Below are 19237 nucleotides of genomic sequence, written 5' to 3'. Positions count from 1 at the left end.
ATCAAGGGCTGTGAGCATTAGCGAGAAACTCTATAACTTCGCTGAAACATGTAAAAATAACACATTTTTTCCTGTTGGACAAGCAGTGACCTGTAATAGATCTGTTGTCTCATCTGAAATTGTTTGTGTGTGCCTGTGTTTGGGTCAACGGGTTTATGCCTTCAGTAAAAACGCAGATAAATTACAGCATCAACCTCTTGACATTGGATGCTAGCAAGAGATAAACTCAAAAGATTAATAATTTAGACCACATGTTAGAGACTGTAAGCAACGGAATAACAAACCATTTATTGCTCTTGTAAAACTGCAGAGACCCAAGACTGTAGGCAGTTTTGTTGTTGTTTGCTGTATAAAATTCACATACGTAGACATTTGTCAACTTGAAATAACCAAAATAGCTACTAGAATTTAGGAAATTCAAACCGTTTGACCCCAAAAGCCATTTACAGTGTAATGCAATCACTTACAGATGGTATTTTATATATTTACATATATTTATAGAGCTTGTTTAATGTTAATGTTAAAATGTTCTAGAAATCTAAATAACCGCATAACCTCGCATTTTTGGGATGTAATGTTTCCTCTCAAGGTCTTAACTTTATAATATGGGGTGCAGTGAGGCGGCACCAGGCGAAAAAAGATATTGCACTTTAGTTGCAGAGATAAATTCAGTTATGTAGGTCAAGATAAATGTAACTAATATTAACTAATAAAAAACTGCTGTTTCCTGACTCATTATTTATTGCGCCAGTTTTTTTTTTTTTAGGTTTTAATGGAAAACATCTACCACATGATCATACAGTACATGCAGCCCTTCAATTACAGATTTGCTCCTTTAATCAGACTTCATCTGGTTAGTTATTATGGCGGAGATCAGCCTCTTGAGACGTCTGCAACCCAAGAAAGCGATGAATTACAGTGTATGGTGTTAAGTCCTATAAGCGTTTGTTTGTCCCAAAAGTAGTTTTGGATAGGGAATGGATGAGTCTCTCTCTTTTCATTCAGACAGAATTATTGCAATGCTTTCACACAAGTCGAGTTAAGTAATAACAGAAAGACTAAGTGGTGGTTGCTTGTTGAGGGCTGTATGTGTCTCGACAGTATTGATCTGCTGTGAAAAGCGTAGCGAGATAGTGATTTGTAGCCTGCGACGCAGAGAAGCCCTCAGAGTCTGTCATTTAATTTATTGATGAATAAGGAATGAAGTGATGCAAATGGGAATTCTCCCTCTCGTCAGGACTGTCGGATTGATTGATGCCAGAATGGAAGATGGATTATTGCAGGTGTGCAGAAATACTGTACGGCTTTACACTTAATTGCCATTGATGAGTCTGCAGGAAATCTAGACGGCCCATTTTCAGTCTGCAGACTCACTGACCTTCTTTTTATCTCTTGTGAAGCATGCAAACTCTGTTTATGGATATTTGCCAAAGAATTAAATAAATAAATAAAAATGTACAATTTAATGTGTATATTATTATTTATTGTCAATTGTTATGTGTGTGTGTGTAATTTATATATATTTAAAAATTACACAATTAAATTATAAAAATAATCATATAAATGATACATTATATAAATATAATTTATTTAATTTATTAAAAATTGCATAATTTATTATATTAAAATGACATATGTTATACATTATTATACATATTAAATATTTTATAATTTGTTTATTGCATTGTTTGTAGTTGTTAATTGTTAATAAATGTTAATTTAATTCATTGTTCATAAACAACTGCATAGTTAATAAATAAATCATAAAAATTATGCATTATATTACTGACAACCTTTGATAATGTTCTTTTTTTTTAATAAATGTATTTATTTATTTTGTTTCATTATCATATCTATTTAGGAGAGCAAACATGTGCTTGTATTTTTCCCACCAAATTCCATGCAGATTTCTCATATCAGTTTGAGATTTGTGCCACCCTCCCAACCTCTCAAACACACACATTCTCTGAATCATCATGCCCCATTACCCCACACACCTGATCCAATGATCCACAGCTTAACCACAATCTCTCTTGATGTTTAAAGGGTCATGAAACCCTAAACCAATTTTTCTGAGATTTTAACAGAGGTAGGTGTGTTTAACACCATAGAAGACAATGTTATAATCTGTAAAATTTAATAATAGGATATAAATGGTTAAATTTGAGTTTGTATCGGCTATTTTCGTCTTCCGGGTTTGAAATCTTCATCAAGTCTACGTCACAGGATGTGACGTTTTTCTGTACGGATCATACAGTGATGACTCATCGTTCTCTCATAATTATTAATGAGGCTGAGCCTTCATATCCAATGAGAAGACATTTCACTGAATTAATCATGATACCACGTGGATCTTTTCAATGATAGACCTGTCAAACAAACTGTGATATTGCGTAGTCGATGAGAGAGGCGATCATGGGACGCAAGTGTTTGTATGCGTGGTGCAAAAGTTCAAGCGCATTGCATAGCTTTCCCCGCGATGCTGCCAGAGCTAGAGTCTGGCTCCGTGCGGCTGGTTGGCCATCCACAACGGACACATCTAATTTATATATATGCAGCAAACATTTTTCTCGAGAGAGCTTCGCCTCTCGAGAAGTCCTCCACCTCCAGAGAACCCTGCGCGCTGCCGTCACTGTATATTTCTATGTCGCTGTCCATCTTTACTATTGTTGTTCAGGTGGCGCGTCGATCTAGGCACAGAATTTTTTTTTAACCGGAAATCTATTATTTGCAAATATATTAATTTATAGTGTGTATATAAAGTATATAGTTGTTTATAATGACATTATAATTAATATGTACATTTAATAGGTTTTATTCAATAGAATTTGATGACAGGGCGTTCAGTTACTTTTGAAATGACAGAAATAGTGTCAGTGTATTGCCAGCTTTTTAAAAAAAAACTTTTTTTGCTTACGTTTTACGACACATTTGTAATGATATGCAATAACAGTTATCCCTGCTGTGCAATACCACACCCACACTCCCCTCCCCTTCTCACAGCCATCCACGCCCATTTCAGTTGCATTTTTCAAAAACAGTGTGAGCTAGACTTGCGCTGAAATAGGGGGGTTTCATGACCCTTTAAATCTTACTCCTTTTTTTTCTAATTCTTTAATACAGTATAAATAATTGGCTCTTGTCTGCTCTGAAAAATGGGGTAGTATAGAGGTCATACTCACCAGGTGGGCTAGACTTGTCATTTCTATCAGCGTCCTGAGAGCGAGGCCTGGCTACCACAGCGTCCCAGGACAAGTCATTATTGCAGGTGCTTAATCCCACCCACTTTACCCAAATATCCAGAGAACACAGGCAAAGTGGGGCTTTGATTTGTCAGAAAATATAGTATTTCACCACACTTAATCCCAACAGGAAATAACAGCGATAATGGGAAAAACAGATGGAAAAGAGTTGACCACTGCAGAGCAGAGCGTGAGCAGCGGTGCTCTCATTTAGACTGAGATCCTCAGGACACGTTAGCCACAGCAGAAATTCACCTGTTTGTCTATCACTGTTCACTTGGGGTATTCGCGTCATACCAGAACACCACAGCGTTCCAGAACGGTACATAAAGTGCATGTGGGAATGCATTGGGAAATGTGGACAGCATTCTCTGAGCAGGTGTTTTGATCTTGATTTGTAATAACTTCACTTAAAGTTTTCCCATTTCAGATTTTAAAGACAAGTGACTTGCTTTTCCATTCCAATATCAAGCTGAGATGCAACTGTAATGCATAAAAGAAAAAAAGGAAAAGAAATCCCATTCTTATTACCATAATGCATCCAGATGTTTTTCTTTTGACCTTTTTTTTTTTTTGTAATTCTCATCATTCTCAGAGGTAATGTATACATATTTTAGAATTGATATCCTTTTCAGAAATAAGATAAAATAAGGTAAAATAAATTAGAGTTTATTTTATTTTTATTTAAATGTTGTCATATATAAATACTTTGTGCACAAATGGTTTTTATTTGTATTTTTATCAACATTTTTTTTTACAAATTATATTTTTGCAGCACAGCAAAAAAAAAAGATAAATACTTTTATAAATACTAAAATAGTTTTAGTATTAAAAATACATTATAATTAATAAGAATTTATTTTTAATTTTATTTTAAATCAGTTTTATATATTTTTTATGGATCTAAAGATTTAGTAATGAGGATTTTGCAACATTTTTGCAAGTTTTTGTATAGCATTTAAATCCATTTATTCAAAACTGTTAACATGCAGTACAACAAAAACCATCATGATACATGTTGAGATATTTGTCAATTTATATATTATACATTTAATAGTAACCAGAATGAGATTTACTGAGGCTTTTTGTAACACCTGATAACTGTACAGGACAATCATCTTGCAGCCTTTATACTTCCTGTTTTCATAAAATATTATTATTGGAATGGATATAAAAACAAAAAACAAAACCATCAGTATCTATAAAGAATAGTTGCCTGACTTTGCTATTTTGGCCAGATTTCACATCCTCTAGACCTCATAAATTTTTTTTTTTTTTTTTTTTTTTTACAATCCTCATAAATGGTGCCAAGCAACGTTATGACACTTCTTCCAGAGTCAACCGTATTAAATATTTGCAGGCTCGGCAGAGTCAAAGGTCATTTCCACTTAATGTTTTGCAAGGAGCCCTTTGTTGTGTTACAGGCACTAGGGTCTTCAGGTCTTTCTGGAGTTGATGAATAGGAAGGTTTGTGGACCACCAGAGTAATTTTGTTTACAGAGTGCATCATGGTGGGCGAGAGGTCACTGCGTAAAGCAGAGTTGAGGGGTCGTGACCTCTACCTTTCCGGTAGCAGGCGCCCTGTTGAGTGAGGGCCTGAGATTCCTGTATGGCTTCTCTCCTCTGCTTTACCATGTCAGGACTGTAATGTGAATCAGCTGTACAGCTGCAGTTATACGGCCGTGACAATATGAAGATTATCTGTGGTGGTGTGCATAAAAATGCGATTGCGGTTTCTTTCAATTGTATTATGAGTCCAGCTGATTTACTAGTTTCAAAATAGCAATTTTCATAAACCATAATTCTGCATTTCATGGCTCTCTGGAATGCTTGATTCTGACTGGTCACTTTCTGCAGTCAAATATTTTCTGTATAATAACCATTAAACTATAATTGTCTGTTTTGCCAGGCGACCACATTTTATGTCTCTTGTATCATTCTGCAGTCTCTTTCTTCTAAGTAATGAAATGATGTCAACATTTAATTGCATTTGTTTAGCTATTTGATAAGTAGCTGTGTAATAAGGAGGATAATGCAAAGTCAGGCGGTCATTATCGCTAAATAAACCCCTTCAGGGTGATACAAGGCTCCTGATCCCCCTGTCTGGGTTTATATTGTGATAATGACCAGCCGAGTGTATATAAGTGTAATACTATGAAATATTACAAATCAACAGAGGTGTCAAGTAATGATGTACAAATACTTACATTACTTAAGTAGAATTTTGGGGTATCAATACTTTACTTGAGTTATTATTTTTCAGACGACTTTTTACTTCTACTCCTTACATTTTCAAGTATCTGTACTTTCTACTCCTTACATTTTAAAAATAGCTTCGTTACAGCTATTTCATTCCGGCTTGTCATCATTCAAAAAAAAAAAAAAAACCTATCCAGATAAATCGCGCCATCCGGATGGAGTGAATTTGATTGTGGTTGGAAGAGAAGTATAAACATATACCATTCTGACACCCTATTGGTTTGTACGCGATCCATCGCACCTGCACCTGCACATGACACAAATCACATCACACCCCAGCAAGGACATAGCCAGTTTTGGGTTCGTTTATCAAAAAATATATTTCTTAAAAGTAGGGTTGGGTATGGAACCCGTATCCGATCGCCTCAGAGTCAGTCCCCTTAAATTTCAAATGAAACGGTGTCAGACCGGTCTCCTCTCCGTCTTTCAGCACGCTCTTCAATCCGCAGACCGCGAGCAGAGCAGCGCAAGCACACTTAAACACAAACAGAGGACACAAGGTATGTGTTTATCGATAGATTGTTAGAATATCAGTATCTGTGCAGTTCTTTGTCATAAATACAGTTTACAAAAGGTCACGAGGGAGCAGTCGGTTTCTCATCTAGCTACTGTAAAGTTTTCGCTTGTCACACCACAGGTGTTTCCTCCAGCGACAATCTAGCCCTTAACACATATGAACGAACACATACTTTAATTACACTTATTTAAATATACTTAATCTAATCATACGTACTTTATACATACACTAAAAGTCTTAGGCACGTTAGTATTTTCACCCAAAAGAATGGTGTTCGGCCAGTTATTTATATATTTTGCTTTATAACATTCATTTTGCCGTTGACAGACTGCTTGTGCATTCAAAATCGCACTAGATTATTATTAAAATTAATGGCAAACTGATATTTCCTACTGACACACTACAGCAAAAGATATAAATAACTGGCTTAAAACCCTTTTTTGGGGTGAAAATACTAATGTGTCTAAGACTTTTGCACAGTACTTTATTTTAAAAACGACATTGTTGCTACTTTACAAAGAAGGAGCATACAGTAATTCACAGAACTGATTAAAGACAGTGACAGACAGCACTCGTTTTAACTAAATATCAGAGTGATTGACAGAGATACAGTAGAAACATTATGTGTGCTTTTGTATTAAATAATGACCCAGATTGTGAAATACATTTATTAGCCTTAGATTAAGGGAAGCATAACTTCAGAAATGAGAGCATCCAAGGTGAAAGCTATGGATTTATTTTAAATATTTGTAATGTTCTTTAATGTTATCCATAGTTTTTTTTTTTGTGGTTCTTTTTTAAAGTATCGGTTCAGGCACTGTTTAGGCGCCGGTACCATTATAAAAGTATCGAAAAGGCACTGGACCCTACTTAAAAGTTATTATTTCTCATTACTGGCTCATTTACCAAATGGGTGCTTTCTCTTCGTCCTCCACAAATTAAGCTACTGTAGGTAGTTCGGTAGCGAGACGTTTGAATAAATTATCGTTTGCGATTGACAACGCGATTGACAATGTTGTGATAAGTAGGCTGTACCAACTTTGTAACTCGTTACCCCCCCACACTGGACATAGCAGACGTGTGTACCGAATACAGGAAGCTATCAATCAAGAAGGTATCAGGATTGAGTTATTTTTCATTTTTAGTTTTTGATTAAACACTTGGATTAATCATTCATTTTGACAGCACTATAACGTTTATTGTAAATAGACAACCATACAAGAGTAATTGTTACTAAGCCTGCACCAGTGTTCTTGTCCTTTGCCCTCGCAGATTCCTGCAGCCGAGCTTGGATGTACATTTACATTCCATTAAAGTTTATTGATGACATGCCTCTGAAGTTTGACTTTTTGCACCATTACAATACTTTTAGGCAACTAGTCATCATATCTCTAGTCCTTTAATGTATTTGCATTGTACTAAAGTGCGTTCATTTTCAATGGGCATATATGTGGCTGAAACATGTAGCCTAGTGCATCCCACATTTTTCAACATGAACATTTTAATATAACATTATAGTCATTATGGCCTATGGCCTTTAGAAAAATGTGTTTTTGAGGAGGGGTAGTGCACAATAGGCCCCTGTGGTGTGACCTAAGCTTTTGTTCTTAATGGCATTTTTTTTCCTTACATTACTTTTACTTTAATACTTTAAGTAGTTTTTTAAACCAGTACTTTTACACTTTTACTTGAGTAAAAACCTTGAGTTGATACTTCAACTTCTACAAAAGTATTTTTAAACCCTAGTATCTATACTTCTACTTGAGTAATGAATGCCAATACTTTTGACACCACTGCAAATCAAAATAACTGTTTTTTATATATATTTTTAGATTTTAATATACTTTTCCCCCTGATAATAAAGCTGAATTTTCAGCGTCATTGCTTCAGTCTTCAGTGTCACATAATCCTTCAGAAATTATTTGAATATGCCAATTTGACGCTCAAGAAACATGTCTTATTATTATCGATTAAAATCTATTCTGCTGCTTATTTTATTGATTGATTGATTGATTTATATATTGGTGAAACAGTGTTTCAGGATTTTTTAATTAATAAAACTTAATTCTTAATTCTACTCAAATTAACATTTATTTATATAAAGTTTTTTTTTTAATGTGTAAAAGTTGTTACTTTCATTTTTGATCAATTTAATACACACTTGCAGAATAAAAATATAAATTACTGAACCCAAACTTTTTGATGGGAGTATATTTTATCAAGTTTGCCCCGATCCAGACCATCTCTTACACATTTTCCTTGCTTTCCACCCTTTAAGTTGGTCATATCACCAACATATCATTGAGGTGCTGTACAGAAACCAGCGCACAGAGAGGGCAACCTGCCCAGACAAACAAAGGCTTTATGATTTGTGGAAGCATAGAGGAAAGAGATCCGAGACATTTTTCCCTTTCCTAGCCTTCAGCAACTGCAGCAACAGTTCCTGAAATCTCCTGAGAATACGCTAAATTCTCTCAGTAACATTTGTCCCTCATGAAAACAGTGTTTTCAGTATTGTACGGCTGCATATGGTATGCATTTGAGGACTCTACGCTTCTGTCCTCACATTAATGTCACTGTAAATTGGCCAAAGCCATTCCCGAACACAAGGCCAGATTTTTCTGCTTGTATCAGTCGTGGCGTCCTTCACCACGAGAAGCTAATGCTGAGTTACCTCCACCTCATTACTCCTTAGATTCTCCATCTCTCAGCAAGAGTGGCCCTATTTCCATAGACATTCACCCAGGCATTCAAGGGCAGGGACTGTGAGTCGTAGAGTAGAGACAATTTTCATCCCTGCTGCTCTCTCTCTGCCTTCTCTTGTTTTCCCACTCCACTGTGAGAGATTGATGAGACAGGTGCGGCCAAGAACAGACCGGCTGGCGGTAAATCCATGGTACAATCAGCTCGAGGACAGAGGGAAAGAAAATACAAAGGGATGGGGATTTATGTCTGGAGTGTCTTGGTTATTTTATGGGGCTGTACTGAAGTCCCAGCAATATTGATTAATTATTTTAATGAAACCGTATTAAGACTTCTGAATCTGATCTTCTTGTACTCTCTAGAGATGAGGGTTTATGACGTAAGCCGATCATAATTCTGACTGCGTTCTCTGTGTTTGGGCTCCACAGGTAAAAGCAGATGATGCAGATGGCGGGTCGTTTGGGGCCATTGCGTACTCGATTGGATCCGGGCCCACTAGCGCTCCACCCAGTCAGTTCACCATCAATAAGGAGACTGGACAGATCTGCACTAGTGTGGCTCTGGATCGAGATGAGGGAGCGGACAGTTTCGACTTCACTGTCACTGCAACAGATGGGGTAAGGGGAATGAGTTTGTACCTGCCTCATACAGGAATATTCTGGGCTCAATCGATGTTTGTAGTCTTTATGTAAAATTCATTATAAAAGTAATTTTTTTATACATTAATTATGCCTCGTAATGTACCTTATTGTGCAATCTCATGAATAATTGCAACCACAGTAAATACATTATAACACTTAAAGTATCAATTCATTGTTACACTATGCGTTTGAAATTCAGTTATAATAATAAAATAGTTATTTACGACAAGATATAATGTATTACAGCGTACATTATGATTTATTGTAAGGCATTATACCCTTTAGTATCCATTTATAATGCATTATACATAATAGCTTAAAATTTTACCAAAAAGTGTATTCAGTTTTATGGAGAGGTACTTTGGAAGTGAATGGGGCCAAGTTTTAGAGTGTTTGAGACCAGAAATGAGATGCTTATAATTTTATTTAACACATTAATTAATCTGTTAAAAGTGCTATTTGAGCTATGAAATGGTTCTCATAATTCTTATAGGCATTTTAGGATTTTCTGTGTTATGTTGTCATGGCAACACTCTTATTACCTGCACATTGTGTTCATCTTTTAGCAATAATTTCTGATGAGTCTTTTTTAGTAGTAGCAGTCATTTCTTTAGTAATTTTAAATAAACCTTAAATAATATATAAATATTTTAAAACTGGCCCCATTACTTCTATTTTAATAGTAGCTGTAGAATTTTTAAATAAAGCAGAAATAAAATATAAATATTAGATGAAAAACTTAAACTTACTGTAAATGAACATTTAGAAATGTTCCATTGGCAATTAATTTAAATTAAACTAAATTAAAGAAAATATGTATAAAAAAAACTAAAACTGAAGTAAAAATAAATTACAGTTTTTCTCAGTAACTTTGGTGCATTTCTCAAATCAGAAATGAAATTCTCAAAAAAACTTGTACAACCTCCACATCATCTAGTCATTTATACACATCATAAAACCAGTTTCTCATTCTTTTGAACAAGTTGCGATTGCTTTTGTACATTCATGAAATTGATTATGTACATTTATCTGCGGTTTCCTACATTATCATTTGCTAATGTCATATCGCTCAAAATGTATTATATAGTTTCTCATTTCTTTGAACAAGTTGCAAATGCTTTGGTACATCCATGCAAATGATTATGTACAATTCTCTGTTGTTTCCTACATTATCAGTTGCTAATGTCATGTTGCTCAAAAGTTATTATATAGTTTTCTGTGCAATAGTCTTACCCCAAAAACATCGGGTCTTTAGTTCATCGTATAAGTCATTAAATGCAAAATGGTTAATCTAGTTGTCATAAACTGCCAAGCACACTTTTCTTTTTTTTTTTTTACACATTATTATTAGACTTTTTGTAAATTTGGCATGAATCGTGCAAGTGAATATTTACTAATGAAGGGAATGTAGATGATAAGCCAATGATAAACCATTTCTCTGAAATAGCTCAAAGAGTTACACATTCTGACAATGGACTTATTTTCATCTTTGTGCCCATATTTCTTTTTCCTTTTCTATATCACAATGACATTGTAAAGGTTTTTTTTTTTGGCCAGACCACTAGTTAAAGTGTAACTGGGAATTTGTACTTTTGAAATGGATATATGGCATACATAAGCATATGGCATACTGTTCAATACAGTAGTTTACATCAGAACATCCCCCCAGAGTACAGTTATATTGACAACATGACTAAGCAATTTGACTGTCTTATCCATAAACTATCACACAAGGACTTGTCATTCTGATGGCACTGACATGTTCATTTACACAGATATTTATTTTTGAGAGATGAACTAAGGATTTTGAGCAAGAGACTGGCTTTTGCAGGTAATCCATTGTATTTTGCTATTTGTACGAGTTGTTTTGAGAAATGCACTTACTGTTTTGCAAATCTCAAGGATGATTCGAGAAATGTACCAAAGCGACTGAGAAAAACTGTAAAGCTACAGTATATAGAAATAAATAAAACAAATAAAAACGAATTAATACATGACAAAAGCATAGAATGAAATGATTAAAACTTAAATTAAAAATAAAGATGTAAAAGTAAAAGTGAATTCAACATATGCACAAATAATAAAATGGTATATAAATATTACTAAAATAGCATTGTTCTCCCTGTAACCAAGATTTTGAATGTTTTTTTTTTTTCTTTTGGTAATCAACATTATGCCACAAACACTGTTTGTTGATTTAAACTTAAGACACAAAATTGCTGTAAGGCCCACATTGTATGTTAGGGTCCAAAAGTGTGAGACCACTTGGCAAAATTGCTGGTCATTATACATTTAATATCCATTTTAAGTGTTTGAGAAACCTGTTTCATTTGAAATTTATACACTGCAGCTTTAAGAGTTGAAAACCCTTTAAAACTCAATTCCGAAGGATAAAAGTTAATAAAAAAAAACACCATTACTTCTATCGTGTAGCACATAGATGCCCAGTCACATGCCCTACTCAATCCTGTCTTCACTTAGTTGCCAGTAACAACAATCATGAGCTGTGTAAATGAAAAGGCAATAAAGCACAGTGTCCCAGGGGCACATTGCTGTACATACACACACACACACTCACGCTATTTCACTTTATAAGCTGCTAGCAGCGGCCCGCTTTGTTCCCATTTCAATTTTTAATGTAGCCGTAAAATGCTGGCTGTGATGAGCAGCATACTACAGCTCACTGGCCCCTCATAACCTGGAAAGGCAATTATATGCCACTGTGAAGTTTTCCTCTGCATTTTTACACACCAGAAATCATTCAGATAGATTAGACAGTAGTGGGACAGTATCTACAGTCCTGTCATCGTTATCATCAGTAATATGATATGATCTTTTCCCGCAGGGAGGCCTTACATCCTCGGCCTCTGTGAAGGTGTCACTGGTGGACATTAATGACAACAGACCGACATTCTACCCTGTGAACTACGCCGTCAGCTTGAGCACACAGAGCACGCCCGGGACCTCTGTTGTCAGGGTAGCGGCTCACGACCCAGATGCTGGGGCAAATGGTAAAGTCACATATCACACTGTCCCTGATGGAGGATCCAATTTCTTTACCCTCAACAAAGATACAGGTATTTCAATTAATTAAACTATTAAATGATGATAGATAGACAGACAGACAAACAGACACATAGATAGATAAATTATAAAGTTTTGGTCATATTTTTGTGCTTGTCTTTTTTATCTAAATATGTATATATAGTGTATATAGTTTTTACAATTTTTTTATTTTAGTTATAGTTTTTCTATATATATATATATATATATATATATATATATATATGTTTGCTTTATGTTTATGTATTTTATACATGATGTTTATGTATTTTATGTCATGTTATGCTTATGTATTTTATACATGATTTTAGATATTTTCTATTTTAATTTAAGCAGCATTTATGTCTTTTTGTATTTTATTTTATTGTTAGATATTTTATTTAATTCTATCTAACTACATACAAATATATATACATATATGATAAATTGATGTGACTTTAGATTCAATTTATATTAAATACTATATTTACTAGTTAAGTAAATATACATAAATGAACTTTCATATTTAGGGAATCATTCACCCCAAAATTTTGTTTGACTTTAAAAAGCTATTATGACTTTCTTTAAGGAACAATAAATATTATGAGCAAACTTGTGTCAGGTTGAAAAAAGGCTGAGCAAATTTGCTCATCCGTATCATAGCTCATCTTTAATTTTCACAGTCTTCGGGCTTAATCGTATATCTCGTTTAATTCCATTCCCACTGCATTTTTTCTCTGTTAGGTGTGATCTCTCTGTCACGCTCTCTGCATGGAAAGGCCAACTCTGTCATCACCATAGTGATCACAGCACGGGACGGAGGCGGTCTCACAGCACCTGTCAATGCCAGAGTGAACATCAGCGTTGTGGCCGGCTCAGTGGCGCCTCCGGTGTTCGAGCAGGCGCAGTACTTCTTCACCGTGTCTGAGGACGTGCTCCGGGGTACTGAGGTTGGCGTAGTGAGGGCCAGCAGCAGGAATGGTTAGTTTCAGCTTTTTCCATGTTACGTCTTCTTGGAATTACCATTATATTGTTTAAAAATAAACTAAAACAAGTAGCCATGTGTTGCTGCATACTTTCGCATAGCTCTGCTAACCTCAGTGCTGCGGCTCTCCGAGGCTGTGAGACAGTCAAGGGTGCTGAAAAGCCTGATGGGGAATATTTTCACTCTCGCTGAGCCAGTTGTGCAAATAGAGCAGCAGCTGCAGAGTGAACCTCATTAAACAGTCACATCCATCACTGATTCCACTCTACCTCATGTTGCTGGAAATTATTATTTGTTGATGCATATTTTCTGATAGCACTGACAAATCGTAGGGATGCTTAATGAAAAATAATGGGGAATTCTATAAGATGTACCTGTCTGTACTAGGGATGCACTGATATTACAATTCTGGTTGATACTGATAAAATGATAATTATATTCAAGTATGGCTGATAACTAATACATGGCCATTATTAAAATTCAATAGTATTTTATCTAAATAACTTTTAACTAAAACACCAATTTTAAAGTTATTAAAGTGATTTTAGGCATCACACTATTATAATGTACAGTATGAAAAATTGCTAAAGGCTTACAGTGTTTATTATTTTATTAATTAGGGAATAAGTAAATAAATATAATCTGATATAATATTGTTTTTAGGAAATGAATATTTTTTTTCATTCTGCAAAGATGCAATAAAGACTTTTACAGTACTTTGTTACAAAAGGTTTGTATTTCAAATAAATGCTATTTCTTTAATTATTCATTAAAGAACCTTGAAACATGTTTTCACGGTTTTTGCAGTTTTTACAAACATATTAAGCAGCACAGCGGTTTTCAACATTGATAATAAAAGCATATTGGAATGATTTCTGAAGGATCACATGACACTGAAGACTGCAGTAATGACTGTTGAAAATGCAACAAAAGAATAAATTACATTTTAAAATATATTACAATAGAAAGCAGTTTAAATTATGATAACATTTCACAAGGTGTTTGATCAAATAAATGCAGCCTCGATGAGCATCATTTAAAAACTTGTGTTTGTAATAGTGCTATCAAATCGATTAATCACGATTAATCGCATCCCAAATAAAAGCTTGTTTACATAATATGTGTGTGTACTATGTATATATAAATATACACAAATAAATGAATATATGTAATAAATATATGTAATATATCGTTTATTTATTTTATACATAATATAAATAATACATAAATATGAATATAGTATATGTATATGTACATATTACTTCAATATATGCATACATGTGTGTGTGTATTTATATATACATGTAAATATACACAGTACACACACACACATATATTATGTAAACTCAAACTTTTATTTTGGATGTAATTATTTGTGATTAATCTTTTTTTTTACAGCACTAGTTTATAACCACAAAGTTGCAGGTTTGGATGATTCGAGGGATGATCCATGAATCACCACCTTGCGTTTCTCCAAGAAAACTGTCCTTGTTAAAAGTTTACACTTTAGATCAAATCATCTGCTAAATCACTGCCTATAAATCTTATCCCATCTCTCTCTTGCTCCAGGAGTCTCTAAGGTTGTCACCTACGCTATCTCTGCTGGGGATCCAGATGGCTATTTCATGGTTGATCCTGAAACTGGAGCGCTCAGAACAAGCCTTCCTCTGGACCACGAGGCACGACCCTTTTTCGACTTGGAAATTCAAGCACGCAGCGGTTCCCCTCCAGCTTTTGGAGAGACTCGCGTTCGGGTCACCATTGCAGATGTGAACGATAACACTCCCATATTTTTCCCATCATCCTCTGAGTCTCTGCTCCTACAGGAAGCCACAAAAATGGGTACAGTGGTGTACCGCGTTCAGGCGGAGGACCGCGACTCTGGTCCTAACGGACAGCTGAGCTTTGACCTGATGTCGACCGGAGGTCAGCGAATGTTTGGGGTGGAGCGCAGCAGTGGGGAAATCCGGCTAATTGGGAGTCTGTCGTACGACAGCGTACCGCGCTACGATCTTCAAGTGATTGCAAAAGATAGTGGCGCGCCTCAGCTCAGCGCTACGTTCAGCCTGGTGGTCCACATCCAGGCAGAGAATGACCAGGGTCCTATGTTTGACACGATGACGTACCGTGTGGAGCTGAAGGAGAACACACCACTCAACACCAACTTCTTACAGGTCCGGGCACTCAGTAGAGATCCTAATGGAAATGGAGGGTCGTCCAAAGGCTCCACACCATCTTCCACACTGGCATATCGGCTCCGGCCTGATGGGGACGCGGCGGGCTTCGGGATTGCCCCGGACAGCGGATGGCTGTTTGTTAAAAGTGCTTTGGACCGTGAGGCCAAGGATATTTACTTGTTAACTGTGCTCGCCACCTCTGGAAGCGGCCAGATGGGGAAGACCGGCAGCGCGACGGTGAGAGTTTCCGTCACGGATGAGAATGATAATTCTCCTCGTTTCTCTCAGGAGAGGGTGTTCTTGGCAGTGAGAGAGAACTTGCCTGCGGGAACTGGTTTCGGCAGGGTGTCTGCTACCGACCGCGATGCTGGTCTCAACAGCCGCCTTACGTACAGGCTACTCCACACGGACGGCTACTTCCAAATCAACTCCCACACTGGTGAGCTGGAACACTCTGAATCTGCAAAGACATTTGTTATTTATACATTTAGGAAATATTTTAGATGAGGGATTTTCAAGCTTTTTGACAGCTTGTTTTGACAGCATTTGTATTTCTTTTTTAGTAAATTTAGTACTTCAAACTAATTTTAGTTCGGTTTTATTTCAGTTAGCTGCCAAGATTCTAATATTTATATTTAGAAATACTATAAATGTTTTTTTTTTTTTAATTTAGTTTTTTATAATTTTATTTTGTACAATAGCTACACTAAAAATCAATTCCAGCATTCTAGACTGAGTATTCTGACTGACTCAAACATTTCATGTGTAGGTGAAATCAGTACCAGAGCGGCTCTGGACCGTGAGCATCAGTCCAGTTATCAGCTCATCGTGGTGGTTCAGGACGGTGGTACCCCTCCACGTAGTGCCACCGGAACAGCCCATATCAGGGTGCTGGATGAGAACGACAACACCCCAGCGTTCAGCCACACACAGCCTGGCAGGGAGATTCTCATTCAGGCAAGAAACAGACTGGCACAGACTTTATTTAAAGCCTTAAATCAGTGTGTCACAACATAGGTGCTTGTGTTTATTAAAGCACAGTTTACACATCATAAAAACGTCATTACGTCTGTACAAAATATCTTTCAAAACTTGTTTATGTGACCTTGGATTTGTTCCCGCTCTTGAAGTTGTTTGTATCAAGTATAAGCAGCCAGCCTGCGTTGTTTAAAACTTGCTTAATGTTTACCAGGTTCAGGAGGGTCTTCCTGCTGGTTCTTTATTAGGAACTCTACACGCCAAAGACCCAGATGAGGGAGAGAATGGCACTATTTTCTACTCATTATCAGGTAAGCAAAAGTCTAAAATATATATATAGAATAAGTTTCAGGTCTTCTTATTGCCAGAGGATGTTATTGCAAAAAGATATAACTGCAAAACGTAAACATATGTCCTTACAGTTATCTTTGCGCCCTATGTGATGTATTGTATGGATAATCATGCTACCATATTTGTCTGTATTTATGCTTCCATTTGTCCTTGCTTTTTAAGGCTCCAGAGCAGAACGTTTCTCCTTGAACTCAAACACCGGAGAACTGCGTACCTCGTCCCCCCTGAGGCGAGCTGAAAAAGCAGAGTACAGCTTCACCGTCACTGCCACGGACCGTGGAGCTCCGTCTCAGAGCTCTTCAGCTGCCTTACTTATACAGGTGAGATTATCCAGGCGCATATTAAAACTTCACTTTATATGTTACAAGCCAGGTAAGTACAGTATGTCAGACCCATGGCCTAGTGGTTAGGATACATGATGGAATTTGGTAATAATTTCATAATTTCTCCTTTTTAGAGTCTCTATAGTTAAAAACTAAGCGAGGTCGATAGCTCACATTTAACCATATGTGTTTAGCACCAAGCATCCATTAATTGATTTTAATTAAAAAATTGTATTTATTTGAATAAAATTTTGTACTCAAACTTTTGATCTGAAACCGAATGTCTATATATTATAGTATATTATTATATAATATATAGTGTATATATATATATATATATATATATATATATATATATATATATATATATATACTATTAAAGTCTAATTTATAAATTTTTTAATTAGCTTTTATTTTAATATTTTCAGTTTAATTCGTTTTATTTTAAAAGGTCATTTTGCTTTGTGCTTTGTCATTATTTTATTATTTGTATTTTTCATTTTCTTTATACTCAAACTTTTGACATAAAACTGAGTTTAACTAAAGTCTTCAAAAAAAATATTTATACAAAATAATTTATTTTATTTAAATAAATTTATTCTGCCTGTGCAAAACTTGTAATGTTTTTAGCATGCTTTGGCTGGTTGCTTCAATTCAAAAGACTGCTCTTAATGATTTTTTTTTTCAGTTAATCTGCCAAAATCTTAAAATCCTGCTGCATGAGCACCATTACAGACAAGTCGTCTTTCACTGTGCCAAACGATCATCATTCTTACAGTCCCCTGACCGGTGGTATCATTATTCAAGCAGGGAAATGAGCTATGACCCAGAGGCCAGCTCCTGTCTATGCAAACACATACACATCAAAACTCCCAGGATTATTTCCTGCTCCAGAGGAACATACTGTAACACTAAACCCTGTATTAATCTCAATGCTCAGCAAGGAACTGTGTGAATCAGACATGTCAAACTATGTCTTTGACAATAGGATAATTTTCATGGCTTTTCATTAGAACGTAAAAGAATACATATTCTAAAGAGTTTGTTCTCTACAGAATGAAACTTGCCAGTTCACTTTTGTAGCTAAATATCTTTAGTGCTTTTACAGATGTGATTTCAAAAAGGGAATTGGAGGCTAATTGTAGAGTGTGCAGTTGCATGTGATTTCTGTTCTCCCTGTTTGTATGGGGAAGATGAGAGTGAGGGAGCAGTGGAGTGAGAGAGAGATGGAGGGAGAATGCACCTTTGAATCAAGTGTTCCCAGATGGCTCTGATGAGGCCCAGCTGTGGTTCCCCATGATCAAACGGAAAGCTGCAAACCTCAGTAGCGCGGACGTCGATATGCTCGCACCACAGAACCTTGTACCGTAGCAATCTCAAGATAATATTTTACATACCATCAGTAATGCCAGCTTCATTTTGAAAGTCCAGTGTACTTCGCATCTAAAAGAGAGCTCATGGATCAGCGTCAGTCCTTCTGTTGCTTTCCTTCCTGTGATCCGGTATACATGTAGTGTTTTGTTTTTTCCATGGGGATATTAGTATGAAAGGCTTCATCTGTCAACCATTTTCCAGCCTTTACTGTACTTCAAGGACTTGGGAAATGATATCACCGACTTTTAATGTGGCAGGTTCACACCATTTTATTCTTTCAGTATTGAAAGAAGGCATTCATGGTAACCAAGGCTGCATTTATAAAAAAAAATACAGTAAAACAGTAACATTATGAAATATTGTTATAATTAAAAATAACTTTTTTTATTTTACAGTGTTGTTCCTGTAAGAGCAAACCTGAATTTACTCCAGTCTTCAATGTCACATGATCCTTCAGAAATCATTCTAATATACTGATATAGAGCCACATTTACTAACAGCTTGCGCAAACTATCTTTTGACGTTAAAATAGTACTGTCATGATTTACTAAAGACACTGAAAAAGCGTGGACACAGGTCATTTTTCTGCCTGACCTTACTGAATATGCATTTGTAGGAGTTTCCATTTCAGACACAAAATTTATG

General features: G+C 35.8%; 1 protein-coding gene across 1 annotated transcript in view; it reads left to right on the top strand.

Moving 5' to 3' along the window:
• The window catches only part of dchs1b (dachsous cadherin-related 1b), a 94606-nt gene that overhangs the window by 62324 nt on the left and 13045 nt on the right, over window positions 1–19237 (top strand). Inside the window, exons 3-9 of the mRNA XM_059540066.1 lie at window positions 9150–9338; window positions 12208–12439; window positions 13149–13385; window positions 14959–16005; window positions 16336–16523; window positions 16759–16855; window positions 17058–17215. Coding sequence (XP_059396049.1) covers window positions 9150–9338; window positions 12208–12439; window positions 13149–13385; window positions 14959–16005; window positions 16336–16523; window positions 16759–16855; window positions 17058–17215 — 2148 coding nt within the window. The remainder of the gene's footprint in view (window positions 1–9149; window positions 9339–12207; window positions 12440–13148; window positions 13386–14958; window positions 16006–16335; window positions 16524–16758; window positions 16856–17057; window positions 17216–19237) is intronic.

This window comes from Carassius carassius, chromosome 45 (assembly GCF_963082965.1).
Source record: "Carassius carassius chromosome 45, fCarCar2.1, whole genome shotgun sequence".
Classification (NCBI taxonomy): domain Eukaryota; kingdom Metazoa; phylum Chordata; class Actinopteri; order Cypriniformes; family Cyprinidae; genus Carassius; species Carassius carassius.
Note: the sequence above shows the minus strand (reverse complement) of the source record. Positions and strands in the feature narration are given on the sequence as shown.